General features: G+C 37.0%; 2 protein-coding genes across 17 annotated transcripts in view; both read right to left on the minus strand.

Annotated features, from left to right (window-relative positions):
* BAZ2B (bromodomain adjacent to zinc finger domain 2B) overlaps positions 1-19,746 on the minus strand; it is a 395,277-nt gene that overhangs the window by 146,167 nt on the left and 229,364 nt on the right. The gene's annotated exons all lie outside the window — the stretch shown is intronic.
* Positions 269-19,744, minus strand: LOC100443458 (F-actin-capping protein subunit alpha-1). The gene is given in 4 exon segments (XM_054548973.2): positions 269-3,699; positions 3,701-3,951; positions 3,954-4,284; positions 4,286-19,744. Coding segments are annotated over 4 exon segments (858 nt in total). The 5' UTR covers positions 4,523-19,744; the 3' UTR covers positions 269-3,660.

The raw sequence follows: 19,746 nt of genomic DNA on the forward strand, positions 1-19,746 counted from the left end.
ACTATCTCCTTTATTGGATTTTCTTTTGCTTTTCTCCCCCTAAATGTAAAACATTCCTAAAGATTTTATCCAGCTATCTCTTTCCTTCTCTTATGCTTTCTCCTTCAGTATTTCACATGCTTATACTGTTTAAACTATCACCTCTATGCAAATGAATTATAAGCCAGGATTTTAGATCTTTGAGGCAAAAACGGAATCTTATTTAGCTCAGGATTTCCAATAATCTGAAACACCGTAAGAATTTAATAAATTGTTTCTCACTGCTGTATTTTTGGTCATATTATTTCTTCCACTTGAGAACCTCCAAAGCCTATATAACATACTCTTTGATTTCTACCCTTTATAATTATATTCTTTACTAACTATTTCAAAAACCTATTGCTCAAGTATTCCTGAATCTCCAGACAGTTATATTTGGGGCCTCCTTTCATTGTTCATGATAGATTATTGGCAATTTGTCCTTTATCATACCATTACTAGGGTATAAAAGTTATGAAGGAAACAGCCATTTCTTAACCATTTTTACCCTTTACAAAACATTGCACAAAGCAAACTCTTATCAGTTGGCAGAGGCAACACTTCATAATACCTGCTATAGGCATCTCCAAAACAGTAGTTTTCAATTCTTTGTTTCACTCTTTTTTTAAAAGGCTAGAATAACCGGAAATTATTCTTTAAATGATTAAAATATAACATGTCACTTTGCTCCAATTGCAAAAGTCACTCACAAGGTTAGTAAAAGCTCACTAGGTATTTAGAATGATGTCACTTTTGTGGCTTTAATCTTTTTATACAGCAGGGATTGCTGTTTTGTTTACACCCTTGGCTCTATTGCCTTTAGTCTTCAACTATCTTAACATTTTAAACTACTGGTCACTAGGAAAATTTTGATCATAGACTGATGATGGCTCAGTCAATCCTATAATTACATTTAAAACAAAGCATATTCAGTATTAATAAAAAAGCAGAAAGATACTTTCACAAAATGAAATACAACTCAAGTCAAATAGGCTCTATTAACCTTATGAGTACAAAACAAAATTATCTGGATAGTAGAATGTTTCACTTTTAGAAAAGCAAATGTTTCTTACATTAATATACTTAATATCAACGGATGTATTGCTCACAAATAAAACCTGTCTTGATGAAAACCTTTGAGTTCTGCTCAGAGAAAACATTTGCAAGCTGATGAATTATACCATAAAACAATATTTTTAGAAGACCACAATTTTTTGCAGATATTAACATTCAAACATAGTTTCAATATTATTAATGTAAATATTATTTTAGTTTCTATTTTAAGATAGGTAACTGTATACATTTTACATAATAAAAATTAATATACATCTGCAATGCTTATGTTCTCAAATTACAATGAACTGAATACTTTTCAGCAAAGCTTTTAAAATTCTACTAGCCAAATCAAATCACTACATATAAAAGTGATTAAAATCAGTACACAAATGCTGGTGTGTGTCAGTAACAAGGCATGGTAACTACAAATGCCTTTATTAATATTAATGAGTAATTCAACAAGGTCTTCCCCCTATAAGAATGAAATTGTACTGAACTAATGCCTTGACTCTAAACTACCAGTGAACAAAATCTCCCATCACTAACGAAAAGTCCAGAAAGCAAATAAAATAATTGTAAGAACTAAGTATGTTAAAGCACTCAATCTTTTTAAAAGTCAAGAAAATTGCTTACCATGACATAACTTCACGTTTTTCTGTGTGCTAAAAGTGCCTTTTAATCTTTCAATGCTACACAAAATTGTTACATCATGTCTTCAAATTTTGTCTCTAGTTGTTTAAAATGGTAAGCATAAATTTGCAACATTACAAAACCAGGCTCTAATGTACATCTTGCAAAGTATGGCTATTCATTAAAAATGGTAGTATATTCAAATAAAGTTGTTATGAGGACTTTAATTAATACCAGTAATAACTGAGTATAATAGCAAAATGAACATCAAAATTACTGTAAATCAAAGCAATACTCAAATTACTGGCTCACATATTAAAATTCTTAAGTATATTAATGTTTAAATATTTCTGAACTCAAAATGTCCAAATTCTGTAAACTTGAACCTTGATTAAGAACAGAAAGAAGTCTACAGTTACTGATGACAAAACATTTCTCTCCAAGTAATTCTCATTTAACTCTTGTATTCTAAAAATGCTTATATATATTTTTAGAACAAAACAGGTATATTTCTATTAGACTACCTGATACAGAAGATAGTGTGGTATGGATGGATAGTATGAATGACAAATAATACAAATATATTTTATTTGAAATAAACAAAAATGCATACACAGCTCAATAGGTCACTTGGAAACAAACTGTTCCTTAACTATATTACTGAGCAAAAACAAAACTGAAGTACAAACACCTTTTTTTTTTTTTACATGTATCTGGAGATAGGCAGGAAGACACTACTTGTGTTTTTTTAAAACTTACCTTCCCTTAAGGCCTGGTCATAGTACTGTAAGCAATGTAAATGAATCCACCATTACCAGTTGTTATATTATATCTATGTCACCTGTGTATTCTGAGATTACACACATACTTGCCAATATACCTGGGACAGGTTATTTTATCACAGTTACACTTGAGTTCTTGGCAGGCAGGACTGAGGAAGAGTAATCTGAAATAAGTTTTACATCCTATTTAGAAGAAATCATTAGTATTTCCTTAAATAACAGGTTACAATAGAAAGATACTGCCTGGAAGTTATCCTTTTCATTTTGGTTCATTTTTAGTTTTTGTTTATGATTTACATAGCTGTTTAATTCATTTGCTTATAGTACAATCCTGCCATAAAGTATTAAAGCACAAGACACCTATTATTCCTTCAACATCTGCATTTTTCAAGTTTTATATTCTATATCCACAGTATGTCAGCAGTTCTTGACTGTTTAAAAAAATAAATGGGTAAAACTCTTCTAAAAATGCAGATGTCTGTAACTACAATGGTACTAAGATGGGAAGGAGACAATGAGAGAAGGGATGAAAGCAAACATGTTCAAGTGCAGGGAATGTGGTTCAAGTCTTTGGATTTAAAAACAAGTTCCCCAGAGAAGCTGACACTTCCTTTGCCCTCCAAAAAGGACCTGAAAAGTCCCAATCCAAACTTTGGAAAATTACAGTTCTGAGATGCAATAAATGATGATCAAAGCAGTCACAGGGAGAAGGATGAATGTGTCTTCCACTTAGCTATAGACTGTAGTACAGTCTCTTTAGGTGCTGGTGGATCAGTAAAAACCACTGCAGTATCAGAAGTGCTTGGAAGGATGGGGTAGAAAGTAATGACCATAATACCTTGTCTAAATCAGTAGCAGGTCTTCATGGCTAGGAAACTTTTTTAAACAGTAAAATGTCTCTAGGATAGATCTCTCTCTCCAACATTAAATGTGGCAGAATTAAAAAAAAAAAAGACTTACACTTGGATATAGAAATAACAGAAAATTACAAAGCAGAGAACACAAAAGAATCAGACAATGCTATAGGTTCAACAGTATTCCATGAGGTTAGAAAACTGGTTAACTTTGAAAGCTCTAGCAAAATATCACTCTTGTTTATAAATCACTTATTTATCATATGACCACACGTCGAATCCTTGTCTTTCCACATACTGAAGAATCCTACATTCAGCCTTTAGGCATTCTGCATTTCTTTGCCAACGTTGTAGCTGAGTAATCTTGTTCCAGTCAATTTTGGTGCGGGTAACCGGAAGCTGCCGGCTCAAGACCTTGAATGTGGTATCTGACATTGTTTGACAGTTTTCACTAATTGCTGTCTGATATTCATTTTCTGCATTCTCTATGATTTTAATAAACTCCTTGGCAGTTTGTGCGTCATTCGAAACAGTTAGTGAATCCTGTACATCCTTACGACTAACCAACTGAACACTGCCATCTTCATAATAGTGAGCCTGAATCTTAAGACTCCAACCACCTGGGCTGTAGGTGGTGTGATGGTAAACTTCCACTCTGATCTCCAAAGACCATTCCAGAAGTTTTTAGGCTGACACTCATGGCTTTCAATACATGCAATAATAGTCTGTTGCCCATCGATAGTTTTAGCATAAACAGTACAGAAGCCGTTGGAATAACGGTCTTTCACATAGGCTCTTAAAGCACTGTCACAGGATTCTCTCCAAGACTTCCGACCTCCATCTACTTGTTCTGGCTGGGGGTCACTTGCTTTTTTCTATAAGTGATCAAATATAAAGGAAATTTTGTTTCTTGGATCTAAAACTCTGCTATTACCCAGGTCTCCCATGCTCTGTAATTAAGACCTGATCTTCATATCCTTCCATCTTCACGGGTGTGAACTGATCCATGTTAAAATGAGCAAATGCATGTGCTTCCCTTTCCCTGAGGAGACTGTCATTATTACATAGTAGCCGAATATCACTGAATACTTCATTAAATTCTCCTGGGGGTGCATGAGTGATGAATTTAGCAGCTATGCATACCTTCTCCTCATCCAACACACAATCATTGAAGTTGGCCATCTTGGGCTGTTCTCAACATTTATATTTTGACACTTAAAAAAGACGATTCCTTAATGTGTCTATTGTTAATGGTTCTGCAATGAACATGGGAGTGCAGACATCTCTTAGACAAACTGTTTACAAGTCCTTTGGGTAAATCCCACAAACAGGATGGCTGGATTATATGGTAATTCTATTTTTAGTTTTTTGAGGAACCTCCATACTATTTTCTATAAAGGCTGTACTAATTTACATCCCCATCAACAGTGTACAAGTGTTCCCTTTTCCCCACATCCTTGCCAATACTTGTCTTTTGTCTATTTGATAAAAGCCAATCTGACCGGTGTGAGATGATATCTCACTGTGATTTTAAGTTGCATCTCCCTAATGATTAGTGATGTTGAGTATTTTTTCATATATCTGCTGGCCACTTATGTGTTTTTTGAGAAACGTCTATTCAGATTGGGTTTTATTATTATTATTTTTTTTTTTTGAGACAGAGTCTTGCCCTGTTGCCCAGGCTGGAGTGTAATGGTGCAATCTCGGCTCACTGCAACCTCCACCTCCCAATTTCAAACAATTCTCCTGCCTCAGCCTCCCGAGTAGTTGGGATTACAGGCACCCACCACCATGCCCAGCTAATTTTTGTATTTTTAGTAGAGATAGGGTTTCACCATGGTGGCCAGTTCAGTCTCGAACTCCTGACCTTGTGATCTGCCCACCTCAGCCTCACAAAGTGCTGGAATTACAAGTGTGAGCCACCGCGCCCAGCCTATTTTTATTTTTAAGTAGTTATTTTGAGATTATTTTGACTCACAAGAGTTGCAAAAATAGTACACAGAGTTCCTATATACTCTCTACCCAACCTTACTTCTCCTCATGTTATCATCTTACATGACTAAAGAACAACTTTCCAAACTAAGAAATTAACCTTGATTAACTAATTAAAATAAAGAATTTATTCAGATTTAATTAGTTTTCCCACAAATGTCACTTCTCTGTCCCAAGATCCAATCCAGGATCTCATATTACATTTAGGTGTTGTGTCTCCCTAATTTTGTACAGTCGTGTTATTTCCTCAGTCTTGTTTGTTATGACTTTAATACACTGAAGTGTACTGGTCAGAGGTATTTTGTAAAATGTCCCTCTGGTTGAGTTTGTCTGATGCGTTCTCATGATAGAAGAGGTGATGCATTATTAGAAAAGATGGTCAATGTGCCCTTCTCAGAGAAATCTATCTAGGGCCCATAATGTTGCTACGTAGTGCTGGTGACATTAACTTTGATCACTTGGTTAAGCTGGTATCTGCCAGGACTCGCCACTGTAAAACTACCATTTTCTCTTCAAATGGCATTTTTATTAGAAAACAAGTCACTGGGAGCCGCGGTAGCTTTGGGAAGAAAAGCTGCCATTTAATAACACCAAACATGCCGAACAAGCTTTGTTCAAGAAATGATGCACCAATACTCAGGCAAATGACTATTCTTAAAAGATAAGGACAGTTCCTCTTTTGTGATAATTTTTGTTGGATCTAATGAAAAAAATTAGAGTTCATAGATTAAAATGCTAAAAATACAGAATATTTTATATACGTTTCTATATTCAAACATAGCTGTACTGCTAGTAAGGAAACAGAAAAAACTAAAAATAATATAATTCTTGTTTTACTTTACTTACCTTATCCTAAATCTTGTTCTCCTTATGTTTCAATACATAAGAAAGTCTTAGTTTTCCCATAATCAACATAAATTATTACAATCAGCTTTGAAAGTATAGACTGGGTATATTAGTTTGCTAGAGCTGCCATAACAAAGTACCACAACTGTGTAACTTAGAACAACAGAAATTTATTGTCTCATAGTTCTGGAGGTTAGAAGTCTGAAATCAACGTGTCAACAAGGCCATGTTCCTTCTGAAGGCACTAGGAAAGATGGGTTCCATGCTTGTCTCCTAGTTTCTTATAACCTTGGGTATTCTTCCTGTGTCTTCACATGTGCTTCCTGCTGTGCATGTCTCTGTGTCTACATTTCTCCTTTGATAAAAATACTGGATATGTATTGGATTAAGGCCCAACCTGATGATCTCATTTTAATTTGATTAGCTCTGTAAGGTATCTATATCTAAGTAAGGTCACATTCTGAAGTACTAAGGGGTTAGGATTCTAATCTATGTCTTTTGAGGGGGAGGATACAATTTAACCTATAACATTTGCTTTATTTTTAAGAGAACTTAATTGACTTGAACACATTAACTTTCTCAAGTAACCTACTACTAAAATCCCAAATTAAAACTACAAAGTTCTACTAAAAAGTGAAGTAAAATAATATTCCAAAAATACTTGTGATCAAACCTTTCATTAAATAAACCCCACTGCAAAAAAGGCTAGACAGTTTAAAATTCAACAGCCTGAACAGGCGCGATGGCTCATGCCTGTAATTCCAGTATTTTGGGAGGCCCAGGTGGGCGGATCACTTGAGGTCAGGAGCTTGAGACCAACCTGGCCAACATGGTGAAACCCTGTCTCTACCAAAAATACAAAAATTATTCAGGCATGGTGGCATGCACCCAACTTCTTGGGAGGCTGAGGTGAGAGAATCACTTGAACCCAGGAGGCAGAGGTTGCAGTGAGCTGAGATTGCACCACTGCACTCCAGCCTGGACAACAGAGTGAGACCCTGTCTCAAAAAAAAAAAAAAAATTCAAGAGCCTTTATTAGGATATACAGATGCCTACAACATTAACACATCAACTAAAAGAGAAAATCATGTTGTAATAGTTCAGAGTATAACATAAATACTCGAAGAAACTTTGGCTTTATCCACAAACCATCAAGAGCAGGCCTATCTCATTCCCTGATGATTCTCTACTAAGTATAAACTTAAGTCTTGGCTGTCTCTTAAGTTCTAGTTAAACCATAACTTTTGACTTTCAGGTTTGTTTTTCATACATTGCCTCTTCAGTAATCTCAACTGATCTTTTAAATTCCTTATCCTGTAGCTTATGATGCCCATCCCCAACTAAAATCTGCATAGTCACTTGATTATTACCAGAGCAATGCACAGCACAGCTCAGAAAACTTATTAATCAGAGTTAATTATCGTTTAAGTTTTAAGTCTTAGTCTTGTAAGTTCATCTCTCCTTCCCTTCCTTTCTTCATTAATTGTTTCTTATTATTATATATTTTGTGTCAGGCACTGACTGGATACATATTGGTAAAACAGATAAAGTCCTTGCCCTTTAAATGTAGAAGAATTGACAAGTAAAACAACACGAAATGTCCAGTTCTAAATTGTGAATAGTGCTATGGAGGAAATTATAGCTGCAGCAATTACCTAGACACTATAATTAGAGGTCTAATTAAGGTCTGTATTAGTCAAGATTCTTCACAAAACAGAACCAACAGGATACACTAATTTATTATATATGACTTATTATAAGGAATTGAGATTATGGAGGCTGACCCAGGAAAGCTGGTGGTATAATTCTGAGAACTGAAGGGCTGATGGTGTAAGTCCCAGCCACAGGAGAAGACTGATGTCCTAGATCAATCAGTCAGGCAAAGAGAACTACTCCCCTCTTCCTCCATTTTTTTTCTTCTCTGCAGGTCCTCAATGGATTAGATGATGCCCACCTACACTGGGGAGGACAATGTGCTCTACTCACTCCACTGATTCAATTGCTAAACACCCTTACAGACACACCCAGAAATAATGTTTTACCTGAGCACCCACGAGCCAGTCAAGTGGACACATCAAATTAATTATTATAATATCTCAGGATATCTAACCTGAGACAAAGCATGAGGAAGAATCAGCTTTATGAAGATTTTCCAGACAGAGGGAGAGCGTATTTGAAATTCTGAGTTGGGAAAGAATGTTTTGTATCTAAGAAGTAAAAGGTCAGGGAGGCTGAAAGATAAGGGGTCAGAATGAGAACAGTACCAGATAAATTTGAGAAGGCAGGCAGGATTAGGTCATGGAGGGTGTGCAGCCTTATGTAAAAATTAAGTTGAAAGTACAAAATATCCAGCTCGATATGGCTAGGTGAAAAAGTTAATCTAATGACTCACATAACTCAAAAGCTTTTGGAAAAGGCTCATTGTATAGATGAAGAAGCTAGACTGAAGGTTTACCAAGATCTAATTTATCTCTCCTCTTCTGGTTCTACCTCCTCAGATGGGCCTTTCCCCCCAGGTTTCTGGAGCAGGAAGCTACGGGGGCCAGTGCAACGGGAAGTATTTTTCCTCCCCCAGCACCAATAAAAATCCTAGAATGGAATCTCTTTGCTTTGATTAATTTACTTATGTTGTGTCCATTCCTTAACCAATCATTCTTGTCTAGGAAAGATGATATTTGGATTGGCTAGGCTGGGTCACATGCCACACATCTGTAGTGTCTTAGGAAAAAATTTTTTTAAAGTTAAGTGATTTATTTTGGGGTCGGAGACAACTGCTAGTAATGGTGGAGGAGTCAAGTGGTCATATAAATCCTCCACAGAGAATAATTACTAAAATTTGGCTTTAAAAAAACCCCTGAAGATACTGGAAAGCATCCAAAAGCAGAAGAAAGGCAGAGGAGAGTTTAGTCTGGACAAATGGTTAACAAGAAGTAAAAAGTATGACTTTGTAGCTTTCTGGTCTGCTGCCTAAATCACATAGTTATAACTACAGGTGATGGTCAAATAAAAAACAGCAGGCTTATCAACTAAAGGTGCAAGAGGTCAGAATTCAGAGGTAAGGCAGCATCTCGAAATGTAAAGGGGAAATCTTGGTAGTGGGCAAACCACAGAAAGTACGAGACCCAAATTCAATTTAAACTATCCAAATGCCTAGCTGCAAGTATACTGTGCATGAATGAAAAAGGACTCCAGGGTCAGCACAAACTAGCTGGCAGAGAATGAAGATAAATCTACTCTTGAAAAGCAGAGCAGTGTATAGTAGATCTGTTGGGTTTGATGTATTTATTTACTAAGTGCACTCCCTCATCATGATTATCTCAGGCGGCAGGAAGTATGAAGTGTCACAGCACTGAGCCCAAAGCTGGCAGAGCAACTGGAAATTAGGGGGTAATCTTAGAAGAAAAACAACAACAACAACAAAAACAAAACCCAAAAACGAAACACAGAGAAAAGGAGACCCATCTCTGCCTAAATACTTTGCCAATCAAGAATTTTCACAGGTACAGAGGAGACCCAGAGGAGTCTAGTACGAAAAAGCAGAAGTGAGAAGCCACAAGAATCATAGCACAAATATTATCAGTACATTTTCTAACCACAGTAAAACTAACATGGATATCGATTTTAAAAACTAAATGTTAGTGACTTCCAAACTACCCATCAGCCAAAGAAGAATTAACAAAGGAAAATAGAAAATATTTTTACTGGAATGGTAAGAAAATGACAGATAAAACTTACGTGCTGCAGCTACAGCAGTAATTACAAGGGAAATTCATAGCATTAAATACATATATAAGAAAAGGACAAAGGTGCTAGATAAACGATCTAAGCTTCCCTCTAGAAAGTAGGAAAAGGCCTTGTGCGGTGGCTCACGCGTGTAATCCCAACACTTTGGGAGGCCAAGGCGGGTGGTTCACAAGGTCAGGAGTTCAAGACCAGCATGGCCAACACAGTGAAACCCCATCTCTACTAAAAATAAAAATATTAAAAAATTAGCTAGGTGTGGTGGCGGGTGCCTGTAATCGCATCTACTCGGGAGGCTGAGGCAGGAGAATCGCTTGAACACAGGAGGCAGAGGTTGCAGTGACCTGAGATTGAGCCATTGCACTCAGACCAGGCAACAGTTCAAGACTCTGTCTCAAAAAAAAAAAAAAAAGTAGGGAAAAAGAAGAGAAAATCATACCCATAGAAAAACAGAAGGAAATAATTAATGAGAGGAAAAAAACAGAAAATTGAGAAAACTCAATGAAACCAAAAGCCTGTTCTTAAAAAAATCTGTAAAATTGAAAAACCTCTAGTCACTAAAAAGAAAAGACATAAGTTATGTATATCAACGATAAAAGAAAAAACATCTCTACCAATCCTACAGACATTAAAAGAATGAGGTAAAATCTGGAACAACTTTGGGCCCATACATTTAATGATGTAGATGAAATGAACAAATTCCTTGAAAGACACCAACCAAAGCTCACTCAAGGAGAAAAAGATATCCTGAATTGTTCTATACCTACATTTTTTACTTATTTTATTTATTTATTTATTTTTGAGACTGAGTCTCGCTCTGTCACCCAGGCTGGAGTGCAGTGGCACAATCTCGGCTCAATGCAACCTCTGCCTCCCAGGTTCAAGTGATTCCCCTGCTTCAGCCTCTCGAGTAGCTGGGATTACAGGTGCCCGCCACTATGCCTGGCTAATTTTTTATATATTTTTTAGTAGAGACGTGGTTTCATCATGTTGGCAAGGTAGGTCTCGAACTCCTGACCTCAAGTGACCTGCCTGCCTCGGCCTCCCAAAGTGCTGGGATTACAGGCATGAGCCACTATGCCTGGCCTATACCTACATTTTAAAAGGTGAATTCATGATTTAGTATCTTACAACAACAACAACAACTTAAACAAACAAACAACCAAAACTCTCCAGGCCCAGATGTTTCACCAGTGAATTCTACCAAACATCTAGAGAAAAAATAATATCATTATATATTCTTTGAAAAACACGAGAGAGGCAGGAATCTTACCCACTCATTTCCAATAAATCAACCGCAAGAAAACTATAGACCAATAACCGTCATGAACACAGGTGCAAAATTCCTTAAGAAAATTTGGCAAATCAAATTCAACAGTGTTTTATTTCTATACTTGCTTCCTGCATGACTATTTTGAAAGGATAACACATCATAACCAAGTGGGATTAATCCTTGAAATGCAAGATTGGCTTAACTATAAAAAATTAATCAATGTAATTTGCTAAAGTAGCAAGTTAAAAGGAAAAAGCCATATGATCATTTCAATAAGTGCAGAAAATGCATGTGACAATATTTAATACCAATTCATAATAAAAAACTCTCAGTAAAGAACGAATAGAAGGGAACTGTCTCAGTAATTGCCAGGGCGGGGATGGAGAGAGGAATTTAACTTCAAAAAGATACAAGGCAACTTCCTAGAGTAATAAAATTGTCCTACAGCCTGGAGGTTACATGAATATACACATTTGTCAAAATTCATTAAAGTATACATTTAAAATGGTGAATTATATTGTACATAAATCACACCAAAATAAAGAAACTAAAAGTAGGAGGGTTTGCATGTGCAGCTTCACTCTGTTCTGAGAGGAACAGATAAAAGCAGGGCAAGCATAGAAGTAGAGAAGCCAGTTAGAAAGAACTGCAATGATATAGATGAGAGATTTTAGTGCAGACTAGGGCAGTGGTAGTGGAGACAGAAAGAAGTGTACAGACTCAAGCTTTATTTTGAACGTAGAATCAACAGACTTTAGATCTGAGGGTGAAAGAGAAATAGATAAATCAAGAGATCACGATATTTATGGCTTAACCTACTGGATGAATTGTGGTATCATTTAATGATAGAGAATGTGAAGGAAACAGGTTTTGGGAGAAAACCAAAAGTTTGTTTTTTGGATGTGTTAAATTTGTTAAGCTTGAGATGCCTATAAAACATCTATGTAAAATGTATATGTTCAGGAGCTCAGAGAGAAAGTCTGGGCAGAGTCTTCCTATAGGTGTATTTAAACAAAAAGACAAGAGATAACAGGCCTCAGAATCAAGGCTTGGAAAATGCAACATTTATGAGTACAGGAATCTGGGGGAAAAAAAATTAAGAAGGCGTTGTATAAAAAAATTTAGAGAAAAACTATGAGTAGTATAATGGAAGCTAAAAGGAAAGATTTTCAAGAAGAAGAGAGTGGTCAGCTATGTCAAATTCTGCTGAGGTTGAGTGAGATGAGGCTAGAAAGATGACACTGGTGTGAGTTGGGATGTGTGTGAAAGACAAGAAGAAAGCATATGTAACTATCTCTTTTCAGAAGTTGGGCTGTGAACATTCTGGCAGAAAACAGGGCAATAGCCAGAAGAGTACTGGGATATAAAAATGGTTTGGGGGCCAGGCGCAGTGGCTCACATCTGTAATCCCAACACTTTGGGAGGCTGAAGCAAGAGGATCGCTTTAGCCCAGGAGTTTGAGACCAGTCTGGACAACAGAGTGAGTCTCTACAAAAAAAAATTTAAAAATTAGCTGTGCTTGCCTGTAGTCCCAGCTACTAAGGAGGCTGAGGTTGGGGGATTGCCTGAGCCTCGGAGGTTGAGACTGCAGTGAGCTGTCATCACACCACTGCACTCCAGCCAGACAAAGTGAGACTCTGTCTCCCCCTGGATCCCTCTAAAAAGAAGGCGTTTTTGTACATACTGCTTTTTTTAGGATGGGTGATACTAAGAGCATGCTTTTATACTGATGAACATGATCCAGTAGATAAAGAAGAATTAATGATAAAGTACAGAAGAAATGAAGTACTGAAAAAGTCCTTTATAATCTTTAATAAAAAACCAATAGATATTTGCTATTGTCTGTGAAAGTTAAGAGCCATATCACTTTCAGTTGAGCATTTATTCTATTTGGCTTAATTTATGTTCTTATGTAGAACAGGATTTCAAAGGAGCTTTGTAATAAATATACACAAGCTACTAGATGCACTACTGAAATAGATTAAAGTTCATACACATGTATCAGAAAAGTTTATTACAATACAGAGCTGGGGAGATATGGCAGAGGAGCTATAATCAGATGAGTTCAAATGGGTAGATAATTGGTTCATTCAAGATTTGTTTCAACTTCTTTTTAGTGAGCATGGAATGTTTTTCCATTTGTTTGTGTCCTCTCTTATTTCCTCGAGCAGTGGTTCATAGTTCTCCTTGAAGAGGTCCTTCATATCCCTTGGAAAGTTGTATTCCTAGGTATTTTATTCTCTTTGTAACAATTGTGAATGGGAATTTACTCATGATTTGGCTCTCTGTTTGTCTATTATTGCTGTATAACAATGCTTGTGATTTTTGCACATTGATTTTGTATCCTGAGACTTTGCTGAAGATGCTTATCAGCTTAAGGAGATTTTGGGCTGAGATGATATATACAATCATGTCGTCTGCGAACAGAGACAATTTGATTTCCTCTTTTCCTATTGGAATACCCTTTCTTTCTTTCTCTTGCCTGATGGCCCTGGCCAGAACTTCCAATACTATTTTGAATAGGAGTGGTGGGAGAGGGCATCTTTGTCTTGTGCCGGTTTTCAAAGGGAATGCTTCCAGCTTTAGCCCATTCAGTATGATATTGGCTGTGGGTCTGTAATAAATAGCTCTTATTATTTGGAGATATGTTCCATCAATACCTAGTTTATTGAGAGGTTTTAGCATGAAGGGGTGTTGAATTTTATCGCAGGCCTTTTCTGCATCTATTGAAATAATCATGTGGATTTTGTCATTGTTTCTGTTTATGTGATGGATTACGTTTATTGATTTGCCTATGTTGAACCAGCCTTGCATCCCAGGGATGAAGCTGACTTGATCGTGGTGGATAAGCTTTTTGATGTGCTGCTGGATTCGATTTGCCAGTATTTTATTGAGGATTTTCACATCAATGTTCATTAGGGATATCGGCCTGAAATTTTCTTTTTTTGTTGTGTCTCTGCCAGGTTTTGGTATCAGGATGATGCTGGCCTCATAAAATGAGTTAGGGAGGATTCCCTCTTTTTCTATTGTTTGGAATAGTTTCAGAAGGAATGGTACCAGCTCCTCTTTATACCTCTGGTAGAATTCGGCTGTGAATCTGTCTGGTCCTGGGCTTCATTTGGTTGGTAGACTATTAGTTACTGGCTCCTCTTTGTACCTCTGGTAGAATTTGGCTGTGAATCCATCTGGTCCTGGGCTTCATTTGGTTGGTAGACTACTAGTTACTGCCTCAGTTTCAGAACTTGTTATTGGTCTATTCAGGAATTCGACTTCTTCCTGGTTTTGTCTTGGGAGGGTGTATGTGTCCAGGAATTTATCCATTTCTTTTAGATTTCTAGTTTATTTGCATAGAGGTGTTTATAGTATTCTCTGATGGTAGTTTGTATTTCTGTGGGATTGGTGGTGATATCCACTTTATCATTTTTATTACATCTGTTTGATTCTTCTCTCTATTTTTTATTAGTCTGTCTAGCAGTCTATCTACTTTGTTGATCTTTTCAAAAAACCAGCTCCTGGATTCATTGATTTTTTGAGGGTTTTTTTGTCTCTCTATCTCCTTCAGTTCTATTCTGATTTTAGTTATTTCTTGTCTTCTGAGAGCTTTTGAATTTGTTTGCTCTTGCTTCTCTAGTTCTTTTAATTGTGATGTTAGGGTGTTGATTTTAGATCTTTCCCACTTTCTTTTGTGGGCATTTAGTGCTATAAATTTCCCTCTAAACACTGCTTTAGCTGTGTCCCAGAGATTCTGGTACATTGTATCTTTGTTCTCATTGGTTTCAAGGAACATCTTTATTTCTGCCTTCATTTCGTTATTTACCTGGTAGTCATTCAGGACCAGGTTATTCAGTTTCCATGTAGTTGTGTGGTTTTGAGTGAGTTTCTTAATCCTGAGTTCTAATTTGATTGCACTGTGGTCTGAGAGACTGTTTGTTATGATTTCTGCTCTTTTGCACTTGCTGAGGAGTGTTTTACTTCCAATTATGTGGTCAGCTTTAGAATAAGTGAGATGTGGTGCTGAGAAGACTCTATATTCTGTTGATTTGGGATGGAGAGTTCTATAGATGTGTATTAGGTCTGCTTGGTCCAGAGCTGGGTTGAAGTCCTGAATATCCTTGTTAATTTTCTGTTTTGTTGATCTAATATTGGAAGTGGGGTGTTTAAGTCATCCACTGTTACTGTGTGGGAGTCTAATTCTCTTTGTAGGTCTCTAAGAACTTGCTTTATAAATGTGGGTGCACCTGTATTGTGTGCATATATATTTAGGATAGTTAGCTCTTCTTTTTGCATTGATCCCTTTACCATTATGTAATGCCCTTTTTTGTCTCCTTTGATCTTTGTTGGTTTAAAGTCTGTTTTATCAGAGAGTAGGACTGCAACCCCTGCTTTTTTTGCTTTCTATTTGCTTGGTAAATATTCCTCCATCCTTTTATTTTGAGCCTATGTGTGTCTTTGCCCGTGAGATGGGTCTCCTGAATACAGCACATCAATGGGTCTTGACTCTTTATCCAATTTGCCAGTCTGTGTCCTTTAATTGGGGCATTTAGCCCATTTACATTTAAGGTTAATATTGTTATGTGTGAATTTCATCCTGTCATTATGACGCTAGTTGGTTATTTTGTCTGTTAGCTGGTGCAGTTTCTTCATAGTATTGATGGTCTTTACAATTTGGTGTGTTTTTGCAGTGGCTGGTACTGGTTATTCCTTTCCATGTTTAGTGCTTCCTTCAGGAGCTCTTGTAAGGCAGGACTGGTGGTAACAAAATCTCTTAGTATTTGCTTGTCTGTAAAAGATTTATTTCTCCTTTGCTGATGAAGCTCAGTTTGGCGGGGTATGAAATTCTGGATTGAAAATTCTTTTATTTAAGAATGTTGAATATTGGCCCCCACTCTCTTCTGGCTTGTAGGGTTTCTGCAGAGAGATCTGCTGTTAGTCTGATGGGGTTCCCTTTGTGAGTAACCTGACCTTTCTCTCTGGCTGCTCTTAACATTTTTTCTTTCATTTCAACCTTGGTGAATCTGATGATTATTGTGTCTTGGGGTTGCTTTTCTTGAAGAGTATCTTTGTGTTCTCTGTATTTCCTGAATTTGAATGTTGGCCTGTCTTGCTAGCTTGGGGAAATTCTCCTGGGTAATATCCTGAAGAGTGTTTTCCAACTTGGTTCCATTCTCCTCGTCACTTTCAGGTACACCAATCAAACATAGGTTTGGTCTTTTCACATAGTCCTATATTTCTTGGAGGCTTTGTTCTGTCCTTTCATTCTTTTTTCTCTAATCTTGTCTTCACGCTTTATTTCATTACGTTGATTCAATCTCTGATATCCTTTCTTCTGCTTGATTGATTCGGCTATTGACACTTGTGTATGTTTCACAAAGTTCTCATGCTGTGTTTTTCAGCTCCATCAGGTCATTTATGTTCTTCTCTAATCTGGTTATTCTAGTTAGCAATTCCTCTAACCTTTTTTCAACGTTCTTAGCTTCATCGCATTGGTTTAGAACATGCTCCTTTAGCTCGGAGGAGTTTGTTATTACTCACCCTCTGAAGCCTACTTCTGTCAATTCGTCAAACTCATTCTCTATCCAGTTTTGTTATCTTACTGGATAGGAGATGTGATCCTTTGTAGGAGAAGAGGTGTTATGCTTTTTGGAATTTTCAGCCCTTTTGCGCTGGTTTTTCCTCATCTTTGTGGATTTATCTACCTTTGGTCTTTGATGTTGTTGACCTTTGGATGGGGTTTCTGTGTAGACGTCCTTTTTGTTGATATTGATGCTATTCCTTTCTGCTAGTTAGTTTTCCTTCTAACAGGCCCCTCTGCTGCAGGTCTGCTGGAGGTCCACTCAAGACCCTGTTTTCCTAGGTATCACCAGTGGAGGCTGCAGAACAGCAAAGATTGCTGCCTGTTCCTTCCTCTGGAAGCTTTGTCCTGGAGAGGCACCTGCCAGATGCCAGCCGGAGCTCTCCTGCTTGAGGTGTCTGTCACTGCCACTAGGAGGTGTCTCCCAGTCAGGATACATGGGGGTCAGGGACCCACTTGAGGAGGCAGTCTGTCCCTTAGCAGAGCTTGAGCGCTGTGCTGGGAGATCTGCCGCTCTCTTCAGAGCTGGCAGGCAGGAATGTTTAAGTCTGCTGAAGCTATGCCCACAGCCGCACCTTCCTCCAGGTGCCCTGTCCCAGGGGCATGGGAGTTTTATCTGTAAGCCCCTGACTGGGGCTGCTGTAAAAGGCTTTATTTTAAACATGGACTACAACACTGTAAAAGTTTTAAAAAAATTATTTTACCTACAAAATGAAAAAAACTCATGTTTTAGGTACTAAAAATATGTGTTAATAAATGACACATTTCTGGGTAAATGGAATTATACTTTCATTCAATGTAAGCATCTCAATATAAATACTCTATACTCTTTTTTACTAGTAGCAAGTAACGATTAAAAAAATGCATCCCTTTCTAGACAAGGTTTCTAATGTTATTCAGCAACTGGGCATACTCCATCCCTTCTGCAGCTTCCAACCATCCACTAACAAACAAAAAATAGTGCCCAACATATGACTCATGAGAACTGCAAGCAAATTCCAATGTCACTAATTCAGAAAACCAAGTGAGAAAAAAGCGTTCAGAAAACTCAGAATCTGTACTCAAGGATGCTATTGAAGCCTTCAAATAAGAAAAGACATTTCTTTAGGAATACTATGTATGTTAAAGACTAATTCAGAAATAAATAAGACAGCAGATTAGAATACACTGAAAGCTCACAACAAGGGAAAGAGAAAGAAGAGTTATGAAAAACAGGAAAATATAACTACACAAGTACAACTGTGTGCACTCATTTACACAAAGTTATCTAAGGTAAAAAGTCAATTATAGCATCGCTATTTTTGAGCACAGTATATCATCAGAGGCTTGGACACTTACAGTCCAGCCATCATTTTGCATATAAGGGAAATGTGAACAAACCTGTTAATTACTTGATGAAGATTGTACACAAGGTGGAGAAGTTATATTGATTTTTAAAAAATATATAGTGCAGCTGGGTGCGGTGGCTCAAGCCTGTAATCCCAGCACTTTAGGAGGCCGAGGAGGGCGGATCATGAGGTCAGGACATCAATACCATCCTGGCTAACATGGTGAAACCCCATCTCTACTAAAAATACAAAAAATTGGCCAGGCATGGTGGTGGGCACCTGTAGTCCCAGCTACTTGGGAGGCTGAGGCACAAGAATGGCGTGAATCCAGGTGGTGGAGCTTATAGTGAGCCAAGATTGTGCCACTGCACTCCTGCCTGGGTGACAGTGCGAGACTCCATCTCAAAAAAAAATATATATATATATATATACATACACACACACAAAGTGCTATTTTAGTTATTTTGTAATCCCTAAGAATATATTAGAAAATGGTTTGATCATAATATAATGACAGAATGACATCCTTTTTGTCATTCCATTGATTGGAAAAACAAAAATAAATGAAAACATTTATTTGACAATTTGCTAAGGTATTTTGTAAGCAAATATTACATATTTATGCATCACATTTATGCAAAACTTTCCATTTTAATTCTGAATAAGAAAAATATCATTTAGTTTACTGCTTATAAACATGAAATAATGTATAAGATAAGAAATAGTTAAAGTTAAAATGTTTCCTACTGATAAATAAATGAGTTAATTAACTTTAGGTATTTAATAAAAGGAATGTATTCTACCACACCTTTGTAAAAGAACCAAGAGTGATTTTGGGAGGTGCTCAAAGATATCTTCTACCTAATTAAACAAAATTGAGGATATTTTCACGTTTGAAATAAAGCTCTCCTTAGTTTCACTCTTGTTGCCCAAGCTGGAATGCAATGGAGCAATCTCGGTTCACTGCAATCTCCATCTCCCGGGTACAAGCGATTCTCCTGCCTTAGCCTCCTGAGTAGCCGGGATTACAGGCATGTGCCACCATGCCTGGCTAATTTTGTATTTTTAGTAGAGATGAGGTTTCCCCATGTTAGTCAGGCTGGTCTCGAACTCCTGACCTCAGGTGATCCACCTGCCTTGGCCTCCCAAAGTGCTGGGATTACAGGGTGAGCCACCGTGCTCAGCCAAGTTTTATTCATGTTTAAGAAACTTGTTATGCTCTAAACTTTAAAAATATTTTCCATCAAGTAAATGATCTGCCTTAGTATACATCTGTGAACTGGAGTAGCTGGAGCTTACAAGGTCATTTCAAATACTGGAAGGAAATCTAGGGCAAAGTGTCCACCAAGGACTTCCTTCTATTTCTTTCCCTCTTGGGCCTATTGTTTTAAAAGGCTTCATTAATTTATTAATTAAAATGATAAAACAAATTAAGATATCAAGATTTAACTCTCAAAGACAATTCCTAGGAAGTACAGAATAACCAGTGCTATCCCAGTGTAAAATCCTGAAAAAGCAAAAAGTCTAGGTGTTTAACCTAGCCTTTATTCAACGGATCAATGCAAGTCATGAGAACATTTTATTCAGTGCTCAATAAATTATTACGCAAATTATTAAAAGAATGGCATTCTAAAATTGAGTTAAAAAAGGGTAT

The sequence above is a fragment of the Pongo abelii genome, chromosome 11 (genome assembly GCF_028885655.2).
Source record: "Pongo abelii isolate AG06213 chromosome 11, NHGRI_mPonAbe1-v2.0_pri, whole genome shotgun sequence".
NCBI classification, from domain to species: domain Eukaryota; kingdom Metazoa; phylum Chordata; class Mammalia; order Primates; family Hominidae; genus Pongo; species Pongo abelii.